At 34.4% G+C, this 19,953-nt stretch overlaps 1 protein-coding gene across 3 annotated transcripts in view; it reads left to right on the top strand.

The window, feature by feature from the left end:
- Positions 1 to 17,416, top strand: part of LOC121431760 (protocadherin-15-like) — a 40,946-nt gene extending 23,530 nt beyond the window's left edge. The window contains exons 22-30 of one of the 3 annotated variants that reach the window (XM_041629457.1): positions 1,185 to 1,409; positions 2,055 to 2,147; positions 7,447 to 7,485; positions 7,997 to 8,056; positions 8,894 to 8,914; positions 9,681 to 9,741; positions 12,558 to 12,658; positions 13,154 to 13,388; positions 16,189 to 17,416. In XM_041629457.1, the coding sequence (XP_041485391.1) occupies positions 1,185 to 1,409; positions 2,055 to 2,147; positions 7,447 to 7,485; positions 7,997 to 8,056; positions 8,894 to 8,914; positions 9,681 to 9,741; positions 12,558 to 12,658; positions 13,154 to 13,388; positions 16,189 to 16,764 (1,411 nt within the window). In that variant the 3' untranslated portion in view covers positions 16,765 to 17,416. Of the gene's footprint in view, positions 1 to 1,184; positions 1,410 to 2,054; positions 2,148 to 4,249; positions 4,286 to 7,446; positions 7,486 to 7,996; positions 8,057 to 8,893; positions 8,915 to 9,680; positions 9,742 to 12,557; positions 12,659 to 13,153; positions 13,389 to 16,188 lie in introns of all 3 variants that reach the window. The other 2 variants (XM_041629458.1, XM_041629459.1) reach the window with 2 other exon arrangements.
- Positions 17,417 to 19,953: the final 2,537 nt, after the last annotated feature.

The raw sequence follows: 19,953 nt of genomic DNA, 5'->3' as shown, positions 1-19,953 counted from the left end.
AATACAAACTGTCTTATGGATGTATTAAATTTAATTGAATTGATTTATTAGACTTTGTTGGTTAGGAGCATTGACAAATTGTGAGCCACTATTCGCTGTTTTTTTTTAGCAAGAATTCATTACCGTGCCTTTTCCTTCTTATCCATTATTCTGGAGTATGAAAAACAATGGATGATTAGGAAGCAGTGTTATATCCTTCATGCGATGAAATATTTATATTATATTGGATGGCATAGAATTGAATACCAGAAATATTCCAAGAGTTCAGGAAAATATCCCACGAATCGCAGATGTGTGGAATATTGGCCCTAATGAGTGGAACATTTCTGGTATTTCATGAAATAAAGCCATCTAATATTTATTATCATCTATCCCACCCCCTCCTCCCAAAAGAGGGAGCAATTTGATTTAAATAGTCATATAACCTATCACATTATGGCATTATCACTTCATGGGATCAATTTTGGTCCTTGACGTTCGAGTTGCATATAGTTCATTATGATGTCATTGAGCGTTGTGTTCTATGCTGCGCATTGCATTGCTTTCATATTGTTGTACCCGTTGTATATTTCACGTGCCCTAAACTGTTGAATATGCTCTCATATTCAATAGTTAGTTTTTTACAGGAGCCTATGGGATATTTGTCTGATTTCTGTCCCTTTCAGGGATACGCTCTGATACTGCACAGGCAATTGATGCAGACCAAAATATGCGTTTTTAATGCATCGCTAGAACACCATAATCTTAACATACTGATGAACATTATTTCTGTTAATATATCATACAGAATTGTATGATAGATTGTCAAATTACGAAAAGTAAAGTGCAAAGTTTTTAATTTGAGAAATTAAAAATGAGTTATTCAAACTGGTACCCTATTTCATAAGGTTTTCTTGGATAGACTGTTGAAATATTATGCAGAGATTTGCTCTCACAATTCAAATGACAGGAAAGTAGCTTAAAAGAAGAGCTTGTAACTTAACCGTATTCAATTTTCTGAAACTTAGGGTTATGATTGCAAAGTTTTATATATGGTTATGTAGGATAGGACATGGTAGTGATGATGAAATTCACAGTAAATGTGCTATTTAACTAGAACTACAAGATGATACAAGTTGCTGATTCATTCTTAAATTATCCTTTTTCAGAGATTATATCAATTTTTGCTCCCTAATTTATTTTAGAATCTTGCGTTCGCAAAATACCTCACTCAACGAGCGTTATTCCTCCATCGTGGGTAATAAGACCATCACTGATATCAGGACACCCACCGGTACAAGCACGGGCCCTGGTGTCTTCCCTGGCTCCAGTGGACCTACGGTGGAAGCCATCGCTCTTATATGCCTCGCTTGTGTGCTGTTCGTCTGTGTGGTCATAGCCATAGGTGTGGTCATCATATCGTGGAAGAAGTAAGTTGAGAATGGTAATATAGGTAGAGGATGGAGTGTGGCGAGAAAGTAGAGGGAAGGATATGTAATTTGGGAAGAAGTAAGGTATTGGACGTTGGTTTTGATGGAGGTGGTGATGAAGGTGGTAAAAATGGTCATAATGATGATGATGATGATGGTGATGGTGGTGGTGGTGGTGATGATGATGATGGTGATGACAATCAAGATGATGATGATTATGATGATGGTGAGGATGATGATGATGATGGTGGTGATGATGATGATGATGATGGTGATGATGATGATCATGATCATGATGATAATGATGATGTTGATGATGTAAGTGATAGTGATGATAATATTAATTATTTTGCTGATGTCGTGATTAAAATGATGAATTTAATGATGATGATGATGCGATGATTTTGATGATGAGGATACAATAATAATAATAATATAATGATGATGATGATGATAATGATCATCAGATAATCAGAAAATTATGATGATGATGATGATTATATTATGATGATGTTACTGATGATGCTAATGATGATACCAATTATAATGATGATGATGATAATAATTATTAAGCAAATAAAGTTAGATTTTGCACAGCAATTTTAACATATCATTCATTTAAACATTTTGTCCTCTGTATTCTAGACGAGAAATGGAGAAGGAGAAGGCAGGCCGAATGTATCTCCCAGCAATGTATAACACCTTCAATCCGTATGGAAATGGGGAAGACTTAGAAATGTAAGTTGATTTTTTCTTTTTATTTAATCTTTTAGAAAACCTCTGTAATGTTGGATACATAGCACTAAGATTGACTTGTATGATTCATATTTAACTGAGTCTAAAGAGCATGACTCACAGGTTCATAGTTATATATACATTTAGTACAGAATTTTACAAGAACACATAAAATTCTCATGAAAATTTCTCTAGGTTCCCTGCCATATGAAGTTAATTATGTTGATTTGGGCAGAAAATGCCTTTTCATTTCAAGCAATAATGTTTTCAACCAAGTAGTATACATATTTTATTTCACTTTAATTGAATCATATTGCTTCTATTCATAGCAAAAACAATTCTATCATTGACATAGAGAGCATAAATTTATACCACCTGATTTTTTTAAATGTTGAGTATCCATGATGGCATCATGCTTGGTTGAAGGGGTTTATCTACGGAATTCGATTAGCATATGCAGGTTGGAAATTAGAATTGAATAAATTAATGTATACAAGAAAATGATTAGGGTAATCATGTACTCATTAAAGATCTTATAAATCTCTATATAATTTTCTGTAAGCATTTTGAAGGAAATTTATTTTCTTGAGTAGTGTTTATTTGTAGCACAGCAAAATAGACACACTTTGTCTATCTTTTGATATTTCTATGCACTTTCTCTGCCCTATGCCGCTCATCATCTTTGAGATCAATAAACTGAGTTTTCCTATGATTCTCTGCAGCTATCCTAGCACTCCTGCTTTAATATGTATATATATAGAGAAAATTTTTGTAAGCATATTCTATTCATTTTATATAATCATCGTTATATGACTTGAATATTATTTTGTAGAAATCTGCAGGCAATCTTAGAAGAAATTAATACTTTTGCCTGATGTTAAAAATTTATTTCTTAGATAAACTGGAATCTGATCAAACTACTCAAATAAAATAAAATAAGATTTAACGACCAGTTCTAGTAGTTATGTCAATTAGTACTAATTGTGGCCTTGCAGCAATGATGTATTTCATATTTCAACACCTGTCAAAAGAAATGATTAAATTATTAGAAGTGATTACAACATCTTAAGTGACTGATTATCCCTTTTCCAAAGATCATGCAGTTAAATCTACTTCCTCTAATATTTACCTCTTATGAATGTCTGTCTATTTGAAGAACTCTATATAAGTTTTTTCAATTCTTCAGTTAAATTCTTTATTCATTCAAACAAAAGAAAATATATGAACAATGCAAATAATTAGAAATTTAGAAGTGCATAAATATACAAAGTAACATCATATTGTAAATAAACAAAACATTGCCTTGATTAAATATCATTGCACGAAAGAGAACTTGAGGAAAAGGAAAATTTGAGTTTGGGTTTATGCATTATTACGGAAATCAGTAAACATTGGTATGTGTTTCTTTCATATACTTCTACATTATTACCATCCTGTTAATATCATTTCAGGCCAATACGAAATAATAATCTTTACTTGGGTCCAGACAAGTTTTTGTTGTGAACTCGACCATTCCATTTGAGTCTTAAGGGTCATCTATATCAAAGGGACTAGCTGTTCCTCTGTGTTGCAATTTGGACCATTCCATTAGAGGTGCTTGTAGGGTCATTTGTGTATGCTGTAGGGAGGGACTTTTACTGGTGAAGTATCTCATTGCCATCTGCTATATTTACTAGTGTTGCTTGCTGATACTCAGAGCATAGTGTCCCAATGAATTGAAATTTGAGTCCGGCCTACATATATATTGGAATCATCTCTTGTGATATTCATTTGTGGGATAAATTAGACCATTCCATGAGAGTAATAGGGTAATTCTAAGTTTTTTTCATATCGAATTGACTAATTGCGTATCCTCTGCTCGCTGCACATTGATCACTTCTTCTGCTTGATTCAAACTCAGGGAAAAGTGTCCTGATAAAGTGAAATTTTGTTCCCCACTTCTCTTCATTGGAATCAACTCTGTTAATATTAATGTGTGATAGATTTGATCATTCCATAAGAGTTGTAGGGTAGTTCTAGAGTAGTTTGTATTGGAGGGACTGGTTGAGTATCTTATTTTGCTTTCTGCATATCTTCACTTCTTCTGCTTGCTTCATGATATTCAGGGCCCAGTGTCCTGATAAAGCCTTTCTGCCTTCCACGTAAGTCTCTCTGTCACGAGTAAAGTCCTTTTATTCCCTTTCACCTTATATTCTGTCAACATCATTTCACACCAATGCACATCTGTTGGCCAATGTGAAGTCTTTGTGAATTAAGTATTGTGTAATTTCATTGCTTATTTACATGTTTGTATATTACCTGTTCAGGGCCCGTTGCAGAAAGAGTTACAATCGATCGCAACTCTAAAAATCATGCGCAACTTGATTTTCAACCAATCAACAGCGCGTATTTGGGACTTGCAATTGATTTTTTTACTTCAACTCTGTCTGCAACGGACCCCAGAACAAATTATTAATAATTTGTTACTGAAGCTTATTCTGATCATGTGTCAAGTTTTCTGTTCATTCCATTTGGCACTGAAATCCAGGATTTATTTCATCTAATAAATGATATATTCATATAGATGTGTAATTTTATAGTGGTAATACATAATGAACAACTTCAGATATGCGTAATTTCTTTTCAGTGTTTTCCTTTACTTTTCCTGGATTCTTAAAATTCAATGAAAAGTAGTCACGATTATGGTTGCACAACATGTTCATGAAAGTGTTGTCATGTTTCAAAATGAATATATTGAAAATATAATCTTGTTTAATACAAGGACATTCTGAATGGACCTTTGTCTGTAGTATAGTGTGTATTCAAGTTATCTTTTTGAATTCACATTTTCCCATGTTTTTCATTATTTTATTTGGCTGTCTTATTTGTAATCAGCCCAAGTTTTATTCCCCTATCCCCCGCATTCCCTTACTATCTTCTATGAAAATGGGATTATCCAAAACAAATGAAAGAGATACATGTATATTAACTTCTTGAATATTGTAGTGTAGTTTAATGCTTCATCATTCATTTGTATAATTGTTCCAGGAACCTTGGAAATTTACCATCATTGATCTTTTTGAAATGGATAAAAAATATCTGTTATAATAAAGGCCACCGCACACCTTATGATTGTCCTGCGACTTGATTTTGGAATAAACCATAGAATTTGATACTAATATTGAAACATGGAAAATGTTTCTGTGTAATGTTCTACAGTACATCATGGTACAAATACCTATTTTCAAATCTGTGACTATGCTATCATCCTTTTATCATCCATTAGAATAAAGGTGAATCTAATATCCAGTAGTATTGACGTCATAGCAATCGCACGATTGGCTACAACTTGAAACTATTTTGGACTTTACTTCAAAGTAAAGGCTTGCAATCATCCAAAATTGTTATTTTAGTATTCCTTCAGTTAATTTGAGCCTCAAATAAAAAGATAATTTTCATTTACATTTTCAGAAAATGAACAAAATGCAATTTGTTCCAAAATGGGATCGTGGACCAGTCGTAAGGTGTTCGTTGCCTGTTAGATATTATTCATTGATTTTTATTTTCATCACTTCTATTTTTATACTCATTTTCTTTTGGTCATTATTTCTTTCATCTGCATGCAAGTGTCCATATCATTCATACTGTGCTGTCAGTCTGTATACACTATTTTGTTATATTTATATGTATTTTAATCTGTGAAAGATTGTGTGGATGAAGCAACAATCTTTGATATTAATATACTGTATATTCTTCCAAACTTATGATTGTGATTTGCAATATATACATGCATATTAGCTGAAAAACACAAATGGAATTTTGATTTTGTGTTCTGATATCATGAGATTGATTTATGCAGCACAAATATTGAAAAGGGGTCTAATGACGATAGTGCACTTAAGTCACAGTGTGCTAAGCTCAAACTGTGGTTTGGGTATCAAAGTGCCCACATGTTTTGAATTAATGAGCCTGTTCTTTGTTTGCATCAATTTACATAGACACTAGACTCTTACCAAGAGAAAGGAGCATGAGTTTAGGAAATATGAAATTATCTTTATAAAAGTGTGTTTACATTATTGAAACCTTTCCAATTGCTCTAAATTTTAAAAAATTAATGAAATCTGCATAAAGTATGATTTGAAACACAGATTCAAAATCTCCTTTGTGATTCCAGACCATATCGTATATTGTAGCTGCATAGATCTATGTTTTTTTTCCTTTATTGCATATTGTCTTTGTGCAATCTTCGTATGGTATATTTCTCTATTTTTCACAATATCATTTCAATATGCACTTATACACAATTATAACTGTGTATACTCTTCAGCATTTTTTAAAAAACGTTTTTGGGCCAATATTGTTCAAATGGTTCTGTATAAAGCACATAGGAGCTTGACTGTGATATCCAATGCATGTTTATGTGTCGAGTAATTTTTTTCGAATTTTATTTGAGATGAAAATGTTTTCGATGATACAGTCATTTGTGCCGAAATCATAGTAGAATAATAAAGACCACAACTCTTTTATCTTCTTTCTTTAAAATTTTAGAGAATATATTATTACTTGATCTTCCAATGGGAAATTCAAGATTCTCTTCAAGTGACATCATATTTTAAACCCTTTATTAATCCATTACACTGTATATCCATGAAGCATGAAGTTATTGATTACACATTTATACTTTTCTATTATTTCTCATATAATGAGTTCGTCCATCAATTTATTCATTCAATTATCAAATAGTTAATTCATTTCCTTATTTATTCATTTATCCAGTCATCTATCCATCCATTCATTCATTCACTCACTCACTCACTCGCCCACTCTTACTCATTTATTCATCCATTCATTAATTCAATCATTTGTTCAGCCATTCATTCATTCATTTATTCATTCATTCATTCATTCACTCTTACTCATTTATCCATCCATTCATTCATTCACTCACCCACTCTTACTCATTTATCCATCCATTCATTCATTCAATCATTCTTTTAGCCATTCATTCATACAATCAATCAATAAATCAATCAATCATCCACTTGCACTCACATATTCATTTATTCATTCATTCACTTGTACTCACATATTCATTCATTCATTTATTCATTCAATCATTCACTCACTCAACCACTCGTTCATTAATTCATTCATCCATCCATACATTCATTGATTTATTCATTCATTCCTGCATTCAGTTAGTAATTCATGTATAAAAAAATCTGCTTACAGCTGCATCCACAGAAACCGGCCTGGGAGCATTTTTTCTTCATCATATTTTTTTCATATAAAACATAAAATGAATTTTGTATAATTTTCACAGATCAAATCCTGTATATTATGATGATCAGTCAATTCAAGCGTGAGTAGGCATTTATTAATATATTTTCCAAATTGTTTTTGTTTTTTATCTTTTCATTTGATGTACTTTTCATCCATAACGTGTGGAACTGAAATCATTTTCACCTTCAGTGTTTTACTACTAACATGAACATCTTTTCCAAAAGGTTTTAACTTTTCCTTTTCTTTCTTTCATTATGGGATATAAATTATTTTAGATGGGTTAAGCTCATATCATTTCATTATTGAGCTTGTCATAAATCATTTATTCATTAATATTCATCAATTAACAGTCTGGTTATTCAGAGATGATTGGTATTTAACATTTAACCAAAACTTACAAAATTGTTCATGAGAGATTTTAATTCCAAGTGGCAACAAACTTTATGGCACTTACTGGACTGTAACATGGAAATAGTATTTTGGTATTATAATGGTCCATTAATAGAATATGATTCAAACAGTGATTATAACTAATTATTAATAATGTTGAAAAAATAAAGAAAATTGTATTATTTATCATATAACCAAAGTGAGAAACCAGGAGGAGGACGATTCAAAAAGCAAAAGAATTCCAAGGGTTCGAAGAAAAGGTTTGTTTGAACAAAAATAGTAGAAGCCTGGAGATATTCCCAAATGCATTCAGTAGCGTGACACTACCTAGTTATGCATTGCTTGACCCAAAGCTCAGAACCCAAGTTAGGAAACATTAAAAAATACATACCTCTAATATGTAGGCCTAATATTTTGCTAAGCACTAGTATAGTGGTTGCCGCGATATTTCATTGAAAAATGGAGAATAGATAAAAGGGAAGGCCTGTATTAGATACCACAGAAAATGCATGATTGAATGAAGTGTAGTTAAGGGTAGTGTTATCTAAATGGATTTCTTTCAATGTATGCATGATATTTCCTCCTGGTATAAGAGATAATCTGTCCCTTCTATATAATAATAATAAGCATGCTGTCTAATTACCTTCTGCTTCCCATATGACCTTCTGCTTCTCATATGACCATGGTAGATAGTTTATGATGTATGTTTATGGTATCATCTCTCCCATGTATCAATCTTCCTGCATTTTCTTGCAAATCTATATAAATGCATGCCTATAAATCTTTTGTGATATATGATTGCTCCCACATTATTTTCTGAAATTAATGATTCTCTTGTGTACGTTCTTTTCCCCAATAAATGTTTGTTTTTCCATTGTTTCCTCAAATATTGCACTCAAATGGATGATTGTAAATGAATTGAAAGCATTAATTTTCAAGATGAGATGGTTGATATGGTTGATAAAAGGGGGCAGTGGTTATCTGTTTTTACAGCATTTTTTTTTTATTCCTTAAAACTTTTAAAATGTTATGAAATGGAATTATTGTGCTCTTTCTAAACAAGATATTTGCTTTCTTTGATCTTTTCTGGTTTGCAGCGGTGATGATATGTTTCCAAAGTAAGTGCACCATTCAAACAAATTACCAAAAATATACTCTGCTGGCAATACATATTCTGCATCTATAATTGCTGCTGAGAGTTGTTTTGTAATTATATTAGATAATTATAAGTTTTACTTTACTTTGATAATAGAATCCAAGTTGTCCAAATGCAGGTATTAAATATGGTAATGCAGAGCTATATCAAGAAATTGTGAGTTTTTTTTGACAAAGCTAATTGTCATAGGTGGAAAACATAGTTTACACTTATCAGCCAAATTTTAGTTTAATATTTTTATCATAGTTTATTATGAAATTAATACTAAGTAATATTTTAATCTAATAGGCTTTGGAGCATGTGCATGAACTGCCCTTTCATCCTGTCCAATCCCCGTTCTTAATCATTGTATTGCAGTGAAGTTCTGATCATCATATATTATGTGTACATATGTGGATCTTATAAAGCGTAGTGATTTTATGGCATTTATATATTGTTTCATTTGGTTGATTATGAATATGATTGATTTTATGGGAAGGGTGTAATATAGTTCATTTATTAAAATGTTATGAGAAATGGCAAGGTATGTTGATTTTTTTTTTTTGAGGGGGGGTTACCATGCCCTAGAAAGTAAATCATGACCATAATATTGGAGTTCAAAATGTATGAACAATATATTATTTGATTCATAAATCAATCTTATGTTTTATAATTGTTGATGTAAGTATTTGGATATATATATAGAATGACAATTGGTTAGAACATTTAATGTTATTTCTTAATTTTAGTGGTACTCCCAGCTTCCTAGCCAGTGATCAGCTTGATGGGCAGTTTGACGGGGAAACACAGGTATGTTTAGTTTGGAGGAAGTACTTCACAATCTACTCCTATTTTTATGTATGTCCCTTTTTTGTTTACATTTTTACTTTTTATATTAATATGATAGAAAAGAAAAGGATTGAAATAGTAATTTGGTGATCTGGGTCCCGTAACACAAAGGTTAGTGATTAATCGTACGCTTGATTTTCACGATCGATTGTACAGTGTAGTCAATGTAATCGATCGTAAGAAAATGTTCTACGATCATTGCTATAGCTTTGTGTTACGGGCCCCAGGTGTTTGTGAATTGGTGTGTGGTCGATGAGTGTGTAAGGTAACAGGTGGGTGGGAGTGTTAGTGGGTGAGTAGGTGGTTATTGATTAGTGCATTTATTGTTTGGTGAGGTAATATGATGTGTGTGTGTGTGTGGTTTAATTGGGAAGGTGGTGTGGGTGGATTGGTGGGTTTGTGTGTTGGTAGGATAGTAAGTGGTAAGTGGTGGTCGAGTCCCCGAGTGGGGTTCTATGACAGTAGGTGGGTTACCGTGATGTGGGTGTGTGGGTATGGTGGTGGGTTCATCTGATGAGTATGTGTGTGGGAGGGGGGTTTGATTGGATGGATGGGTTGGTGGAGAGGCTGGATAGAAAGTGGTCAGGTGAGTTTGTGAGTCTTTATTTGACGGTTGGTGGGGTAACCTGATGTGGGTGTGTGGTGTGGGATGGATGGGTGGGATGACGACTAGGTAGGATAAGTGGTTAGATGAGTTTGTGAGTGGGTTTATTTGACAGGTGGTGTGTTTAACCAATATGTTTGTGGGGGAGGGGGTGTGGGTGGATGGGGGTGGGTTGGGTAGTTGGCAGGATAGTAAGTTGTGAGGTGATTGTGTGAGTGGGTTTATTTGATAGGCGGTTGGTTAACCTGATGTGGTTGTGCGGGTTGGGAGTGGGTAGCTGGATGGATGGGTCCGTGAATAGGCTGGATAGTAAGTGGTCACGTGATCAAGTTTTTGAGTGTGTTTATTTGACGGTTGGTAGGGAAAATGATGTGGGTGTGTAGTGTGGGTGGATGGGTGGGATGACGACTAGGTAGGATAAGTGGTTAGGTGAGTTTGTGAGTGTGTTTATTTGACAGGTGTTGTATATAACCAATATGTTTGTTGGGGTGGGGTGTGAGTGGATGGGGGTGAGTTGGGTAGTTGGCAGGATAGTAAGTTGTGAGGTGATTGTGTGAGTGGGTTTATTTGACAGGCGGTTGGTTAACCTGATGTTGTTGTGTGGGTTGGGGGTGGGTGTGAGTGGCCGGATGGATGGGTTGGTGGATAGGCTGGACAGTCAGTGGTCAGGTGATAGAGTTTCTGAGTGTGTTTGTTTGACGGTTGGTGGGGTAACCTGATGTGGGTGTGTAGTGTGGGTGGGATGATTACTAGATAGGATAAGTGGTCATGTGAGTTTGTGAGTTTGTGAGTGGGTTTCTTTGGTTGTTGGTGGGTTGACCTGATGTGGGATTGAAGTTTTGGTGGTGTGGATCGGGTAGTTGGCATGATAAGTAAGTGGTGTGGTGAGTTTATGTGTGGGTTGCCATTGTTGAGTAAACCTGATGTTAGTTGGTAGGATGGTGTGGATGGATTGGTTGGGAAGCTGGGCTGGATAGTAAGTGATGACGTGAGTTCGTGAGTGGGTTTATTTGATGGTTAGTATGTTAACATGGTGTGGATTGGTTAGTATGGTGGTGTGAGTTGCTGGGTGGTTTGGGTAGTTAGTAGGATAAGAAGGGATGAGATGAGTTCCTGAGTGGGTTTATTTGATGGTTAGTATGTTAACATGGTGTGGATTGGTTAGTATGGTGTGAGTTGCTGTGTGGTTTGCGAAGTTAGGATAAGAAGGGATGAGATGAGTTCCTGAGTGGGTTTATTTGATGGTTAGTATGTTAACATGGTGTGGATTGGTTAGTATGGTGGTGTGAGTTGCTGGGTGCTTTGGGTAGTTATTAGGATAAGAAGGGATGAGATGAGTTCCTGAGTGGGTTTATTTGATGGTTATTATGTTAACATGGTGTGGATTGGTTAGTATGGTGGTGTGAGTTGCTGGGTGCTTTGGGTAGTTAGTAGGATAAGAAAATGAGATGAGTTCCTGAGTGGGTTTATTTGAGAGTTGGTGGGTTGAACCTTATGTGGGTGGATGGGGTGGGTTGGGTAGTTGGTCAGATAGAAAGTGGTGACAGTTGGCAAGAAGGATGGTGGGTACATGTCTGAGTTGATAGGCTAGTTGTCTGGATGGTGTGTCTGTGGATGGGATGTGTTGTTTTACTAGTCGCCTGGTTGGTTAGCTGAGAGGGGGAGAGGGAGAGGTTGGATAAATGATTGATTAGTTGAGTTGGTGTGTGGATCAGTGGGTGGATTATGTGTTGGGTTGAAATTGATAGACTGAGTTATAAAAGCAATCTTTTGCAATGAACAAACAATCTGTCAAAAATTTATGATATATTATCAAAATAAGAATATCTATTGGTTGATTTGTGTTTTGGGTAATATTCTATGTATGATTTTTAAAGTTATTGACATACATTTATTTAAATGATAAGATAGATTAGATTGAATCCTGTATAGTAATTGGTTCAAATAGCATCATGTGACCGAATATATTTCAAATATGATGTTGCGTGAAGTCAGACCTCGATATATTTTTCGCCCTACTAATATTCTGACGTCATTATTTCAGAAAACTGTATAAACTCTCGGGCACACTGGCCAGCGAGCTCTCTCTCTCAGGCAAAGCCTGATATATTTGTTTACTGTAATTATTTTAATATTTGAACATCCAAACTTAATTTGTTGCTCTTCCCTTTAGGAACGTACCCTTGAGTTTGGGCCTGAAGATGAGGAAGCCCAAGCTGTAGCCGACAGCATCCTAGCTGGAACCAGTACCATGCCTGAAGATAATCTCATGAGGTAGATTCTCTTTAATCTTAAGTTCAGTGTTAGTGTTACACTCTTTTTTGTGTGGTGTCAAATTTGGCTCAGTAGGGCAACAGTTCTTCACAGTTCAAGTGACACAGATCTCAAATTAGTATGACTCAGAATAATGAAACATTAGCTGAAAGTATAACTCAGTGTAGAAGCACAATGGAGATCACCTTCCCAAGCTCCAACCCCAAATCTTAGTTTACAAATTTGAGCTAAATCACATTAATAGCACAACACCTATTGAGATTCATTCCTGGACCAGTTAACAACAACGCCAAAAGGTTAGCACCAAACTTGAAATCATCCTGTTTAAACTTTAAATTGCATGGTGATAGGTATCCGAGAGGTGATTTACTTATGGTTAAAATCAATTTTAAAAATCCGTAGCCCAACAAAGTTCCTTCAAATTTTTTTTTTCTCACTAAGGTTTGGCAGACTTATCTAAATCTTGTACCATATCTCCCATGTTTCTTGTTCTAGATCTATGACAGCCACTCTACCCGGCAGTGCTGATCTTGAATCCTCCCCGTCCTACAGCAACCAAGGAACCCTCCCGGCCTACTCCAGGACTGATGAACTCCCCTCAACCTTCTTCACCCCCGGGACCGGGTACACGAACCACGCCCTCTCTGTCGATGATGAACCAGACCTCAAGAGGGAGCTCTCCTCCTCTCCGTACATGACCAAGTCTAATCCCTTAATGGGAAGGGATGAGGTAGGCCAGGTTCTTGTGTAGTCGATCCTAATGGAGACCTTCCTAGAGTAGTATAGTGTAGTTTAGTATTATTCTTGCCTAGTCTAGCCTAACCTATTTTGTACCCTAACCTCAATCTCACCCAAAAGGTCCATCTATTCTTTCCTTTTTCTCTTACTTTTTCATTGTTTCTCTCACTCATTTCTTTCTTTTTTTCTATAGAAAAACAATAATTTCATTTAAAAGAAAATGTGTTTATTGATGAGGGCATGCAATTTAAATCTACTTTGAGTATGGGGTAGATCTTAAAGGTGAAATAGTTTTGACAAACACTTTCAGAAGTTAAAATGCTAGATGATCTGATTTCAATTGTGACAAATGGTAATGATAATGTTGAGCAAATATCATGGATTGTTTAGAATGTCTTTTCTTGTTAATCTTCTTCTGTAACTATTAAAAAACTTCAGATTTTCTGCATTTTATTCAATCTGATAATATGTAGTAAGAGATCATACATGTATATATATTCATCAAATTAGTCTTTAACTCTACTGAAGTTAGTTGGGGTTGTCCATATATGTATCCTTTGTTCTTGTATCTTGCATTTGTTCTGCTTTATATCTTTGGCTTTATACATATGTGCAATGATAACATCATTCTGTGTAGTTATAATTCACTCACTCTGAATGTCTTGGATCAAGATCTTAAATGTGTGCATTCTTTGGACTTACAGTATATTGTGTATTGGAGTTAGTTGGGTGCTGTAATCTTAAGAATCAACCAGTGAATTAAGAAACAGATTTCAGATATTTGATAGTGAAATAACGTACCCTTTGAATATTACTATTCAATTATTACATATATTATAATATGTATAGAAGCACTGTGAAAAAATATATGTGCAATATATTTGTAGATGGCCGGGTAAAATATATGTATTACATGCATAATATCCATGTTGTGAAATTGTAATTGGTATGTACAGAGCTCTGTTATAATGATCCATGTTTTTCTGGTTCTTTGGGCATTTGGGGAAATTTGCTAATCTTGTCTATTTTTTCCTCTCTCTTATTTTCCCATCCTTCCCTAATACCATCCTGCATTCTCACTCACATACACAAATCATTGTTTCTGCATACAATTCTTTTTTATCTATTTCTCTCTCTTGTATTATTCGAAATATTTGATTCAATCTGAATTTACATAATGCAACTTTGACATTTCTGCTAATAATTTAACATAATTACTCTCTCTTCTATCATGTAACTTCCATCTATTCTGCTTATTATAACTTGTCATTTCTTACTCATTCAAATTTTTTTACTACATCTTTATCATTGATAAACTCTCCTAATGAAAATATTTGAAACTTATATTTCACATTTACTTATACTGTAAATATTTCAATTTTAAATTTACTTTGCCCAATGACCTTTGACATTTCATTTTTTTTCTTTTTTTAAATCTTTTGTTTTAATTTCATCATCATCACAAATAAAAATATGTTAAATTTGCTAAAAATATGAATCACACCAAAAAATTAATCTTACACACATACCCACCCTCTGACCTTTCATCGTCATTCTCTGGGGGTCATTCACGTGTCAGCTGATCTAGGTCAACTACCTCCCATCATCTTGATCTTTTAGCTTCAACTTTCTGTTTTTGTAAGTTTTCTGCACTTTCATGTACTACTACACCATGTCTCAATAAAAAGCTACAGTCGTATTTCAGATCCATTTGGGAATGTGGTTTTATCAATTCTGGCAATATTCATCTGTTTTTTTTTTTGGGGGGGGTTGCAGAAATAATTCTTACCCATTCTTGAGTTCTCCAATATTTGGAAGCTATAAACTATTATCTAACTATGAGTAAAGTATACATATAAAACAAAGATGTATTAAAAAAAATCTGTAGAAGGTATTACTGAAGCATGTATTACAGCATATCTTTTCCAATAATTGAGAAAAAAATTTATGAATCACAAAGCCTTCAGACAGAAACAATTTAAGGTAATACATTTTTTAAAATAGTAGGCTAGTTTAAGTCAGATATTTATGAAGACAACAATATTTGGGAAAGATAATATTCTCCTTATCGCAACTTATTTCATTGAAATATGAGGTGACCAAGTATCATGAAAAGAAATTGCAGAGTACAAATCAATTTTAATGTCATACATTGAGACCCATTTCTTGCATCTCTTTAGCAATTTCCAGTTTCAATTTCACTACTATTACTATGATTTATATTTGTATCTTTAAGTCAGATCTTTTTTACCTTAAACTAACACTTGTGATTTATTACTCAAGTATCTATATTTCTTCAATTTTAATACTTTAAATTCATAATTTCTATAAATTTCAGCTCTTACATTTTCTGCAGAGTGATCTTTGATCCTTCATTCCATCAACTTTTTTAATAAGAATTGTAGAAAAAAGGATGGAAATAGACTATACAGTTGTGTTTGCACTTGCTCTGTTCTACCATCTGTAGCTGATTTGTGTGGATCGAGTAACAATTGTCTCACATACACTCAAATTATGTCATGCTTTTTTGTGCAATATATTTGTAATCAGTTCATCAATCGAATAGGGTGCTTTTCAAATAGTAGATAATGTTTGGGATTTCAACCATTATGAAAGATGAAAGAAAAAGAAAGCACTTTAAATATTTTGTCCTGATCTACTTTTCAGACAGTATTTGAGAGCAGAACATAATTTTTATCTATGATAAAATATTTTGAAGAATCAACAGCACAAGGCTGTTCAATATATTTCTAATCCTATGAATTTCCTTTTTTCATTTTTTATTTAACTAGGACAAGTCCTACACACAATCTGAGGCTTCATCTAACCCATCTAAGTCAACCTCCCCATCAGGAAGCTTTGACCCTCGCAAGCCATACCCTAGCAGTCTCGCCGATTCCTACACCAACGAAGTCCACCTCCTACGAATGGGACGGGCAGACTCCCGACCAGGCTCCATCGACAGTGGACACCAGTCTCTAGATCGCAGGGCCAAGACGGGTAGTGCATCCGGGACTCCCATCAAAGTGCCCCCTCCGGTTGCCCCAAAGATCGCCACTCCAAGTGCCTTCGGGAACATCCCTCCAAACAGCGATGAGGAGAATGTCAGTGATGAGATCCTGAACGGAATGCAAGACGACCTGTCCATCCCGCCCGTCCCAGCGTCTGAGATCTCCTCCTACTCCTACACTAACTCGCCATCCAGTACACCCCCGAACCCCAAGAGGGCAGCACCCATGCTTGCTCCACATGGTGTGAATCATGCAGACATTGATGTTTCGGGGATTTCTGGAACGAGCGGATCCCAAGAGAATGATCTTTCGTCTGAGCATTGGGAAGCCAGTGATGTCATGACAACAATTTTATAAAAAAAGCCAAATGTTCTAGTTGTTACCTGTCAAATATGCTGCACGTTCATGGGGAAATGCTCTTTTAACAGAATCCTTGAAATGCAGCAATTCAAAAGATCTAATCTTAATACATTCTAAGCAACTCTGGATAAAGTTGGCTCTTTATTTGCTGAAACGGAGGCCCTGATGATTAAAGGACATTGGTCAGAGTGCCTGAAAATTAGTTTATTTCTTTGTAGAGTACATGACACATGATGACCTAAATAGGACAATAGTTCTCACTAATATTCATGATTGAAAATCCACAGTTGCAAATATTGGCACCACTGCATATACCTCAATCGAGAGATTGGAGACTAGTCGCCAGTCGCAAATATTGTTATTCATGAAATATTAGCACGATCGCATGACTTGGCATTATCCTTGCCAACATTGGCACACTACACACTTACAATATGGACAACTCTGCATATTTTGTGGTGAATATTGACACAGGGTCGTCAACAATTATAGTTATTTTTGCAATGTTGCAAATACACATGTTTGTGAACTCTGATAAGACTTTCCTCATTCACATCCAAACTTCAGGGGAGCTTTTCATCAACATTTTTGTCCGAAAAGTCGTCAGATCTTACAACTTTCCTTGATTCTGATTGGCTGAGAAGCACTGTTACTATGGTAACTGTCGGATAAAACAGTACTTGTCGGATAAAATGTCTGACAAGTCCTTTCATGAAACGCTCCCCAGAAGTACTTGATTTATAAGGAATGGCCAGAGTGATAATCTGTATGCATGGTGTGAGGGGAAAAAAATCATTTTATTTAATCAGATGTTACACGTAATTATACCTCCTCTCGTAAAGAGAAACTAGTAGAGAAGTTCATGTTTAAAGCAGTAATATTTTTGCTCTGTGTATACATACATACACCCAAACATACATACATACACACATACATACATGCATACATACATACATACGCACCCTTACATACATACATACACACGCACATACATGCATACATACATACATAACAGGTACTTATAAAAGTGGTTTACCAAAAATATGATCAAAGCGCTATACAATAAATAACTAATAATAATAATTACATTAAACAACAATTTAAATATATCTACGGGACTGGTGCCTGATCCTAATGCCCTGCTCACCCGCAGTTTAAGGAACTTGCCCAGAAGGCAATCTGGCAGGTACATATCTCACAAGGGCTCTAAAAACACCAGGCCTAAACTAAACCCTAACAAAGAAACAACTTACGAAAGAGAACTAAACATGAATATTTAAACCTATAGTTACACAAAAAAATCTTATAAGGAGAAAAAAAATCAGTGAGCAAATAAATGTGTTTTAAGCAGAGATTTAAAGGTTTTTAACTTGTCAGGAGATTTTACTGTTACAGGCAGTTTATTCCATAATTTGGGCATAAAATTAGCAAATGCTTTATCACCATATGAACTAAAAATTTCTTCTGTGTTTAAGGAAGTATTGGTATTATTATTTGCTTAAGTAAAATGCTTAGATGTTGTACATATGATACAACAGCTAGTGGGTTAACTATAAACATGGTTATGAACCATCCATTTTTTTTTCATTTTACCCTTCCAGATGTAAATGAAAAGTAGACATTTCCTATGAGGAATAATTACATTCAAGTTTGCATTGTTCACATTTTAGTGCCATTCATTTTAGTGCAATAAGGATCTTTTTATAGAAGTGACTATTTGAAATAGAAGAATGAAAGTAAATGTAAATTTTGGCCATGTTTGTGTATGTAATCATTTTGACAAATATTGTCAAATATGTGTATTAAATATCACCCCCTACACTGGTGTTTCATGCATTGATCATTAGTATCATATGAGAAATGTAAGGTTAACTTATATATGAAACAAGTATTATTATATTGTATATTGAAGTGTGCTACCCATTCATTTCAATAAGTCCAGATATATTAACACGTCTTAATATATCATTTTATTATTATCCTATTACTCACTCTTGAATATGAATATTTCATTCCAAACAACTTTGTAACATTATCCGCCCATGTATTTACTCACTATCTAATGTAAGTTCTTGCCTCAATCAAAATTCAGCATATTTTGCAAACGGTGTTCTATCAACTTATTCAGTCTATGGTACTGTTATTTTTTTTTCTTGTGGCTTTAAGGGAAATTAGCTGCACTAGATTTTGAAATTAAGTCGTTTCTCTGTGATCATGATGGTGTGAGGGCTGTCCTGGAATTTTGATTTTTTTCGAATAGGGAAAGTGGGAAAGTGGCATCTTGTACCACCTCCCCCCCTTCATGGACCACAAAATATCACAAAATCTTTTAGGATGCTATATACCCTTCATGCTACAAAGAAGACACAGAAGGAACTTTTTATACTAATGTAGGTGTATGTCTTTCACAAGTATTTACCAAAGTACTGATGTTTGTGATACATGCCTTATTGTACTAGCACTGTCTACTTCATCGGCTGTGAGTGAGAATGTAAATATATTTGTAAATTATTTATTCATCGGTGAAAATATATGTTCACTCACTAATATAACTATTTTTGCCATTTCTGACTGTCTTTTATTTGCAGTTCTGGGATAGATAAGGTATTTTTTGGAATGGAGTATTTTTGCATACAACATTGGTGTAATATATTTTGTAAGGTGATCGATATGGTTGTGAAATACACAGACATTCCACATGTAGAGTATGATTTTGATTCATTATGTAGAATTATTTTCTTCAAAAGCTGTTGGCAATATTGTTGCTTAGTGAAAAGCACAATCTTACTTTCTGTAGCAGTGAAGTAAAACCAATCAAGTAAGTGTGTTATACAGTGCGTATCAAAAAAATTTTACACTCAGAAAAAATCCTGTAAAATTATACATTTGTAATATCCTGAAGATTTTTCCACATTTTAACATTGGTACTGATCCATTTAAGCAAAATGGATCAGCAAATTATATAACTGTCGAAACTGTCACGAAGCCATCGTGACGATGTTTGCTTTACACTGAGCTGTGATTTACATGAAATGGCTTAGGCTTGATTTTTTTAATCTTTGTCAAGCTTGGGAAAAGTGTGGAAAAACAAATATGAAAGGAAAAATGAAATTAAACCCACTTTTAATGATGAAAGTTTAGAGACGTTTGATATAAACTTTTGTTCAGATTCGGTTATGTCCTCAG

Source organism: Lytechinus variegatus, chromosome 18, assembly GCF_018143015.1.
Source record: "Lytechinus variegatus isolate NC3 chromosome 18, Lvar_3.0, whole genome shotgun sequence".
Classification (NCBI taxonomy): Eukaryota; Metazoa; Echinodermata; class Echinoidea; order Temnopleuroida; family Toxopneustidae; genus Lytechinus; species Lytechinus variegatus.
This window is presented reverse-complemented; position numbering and strand designations above follow the sequence as displayed.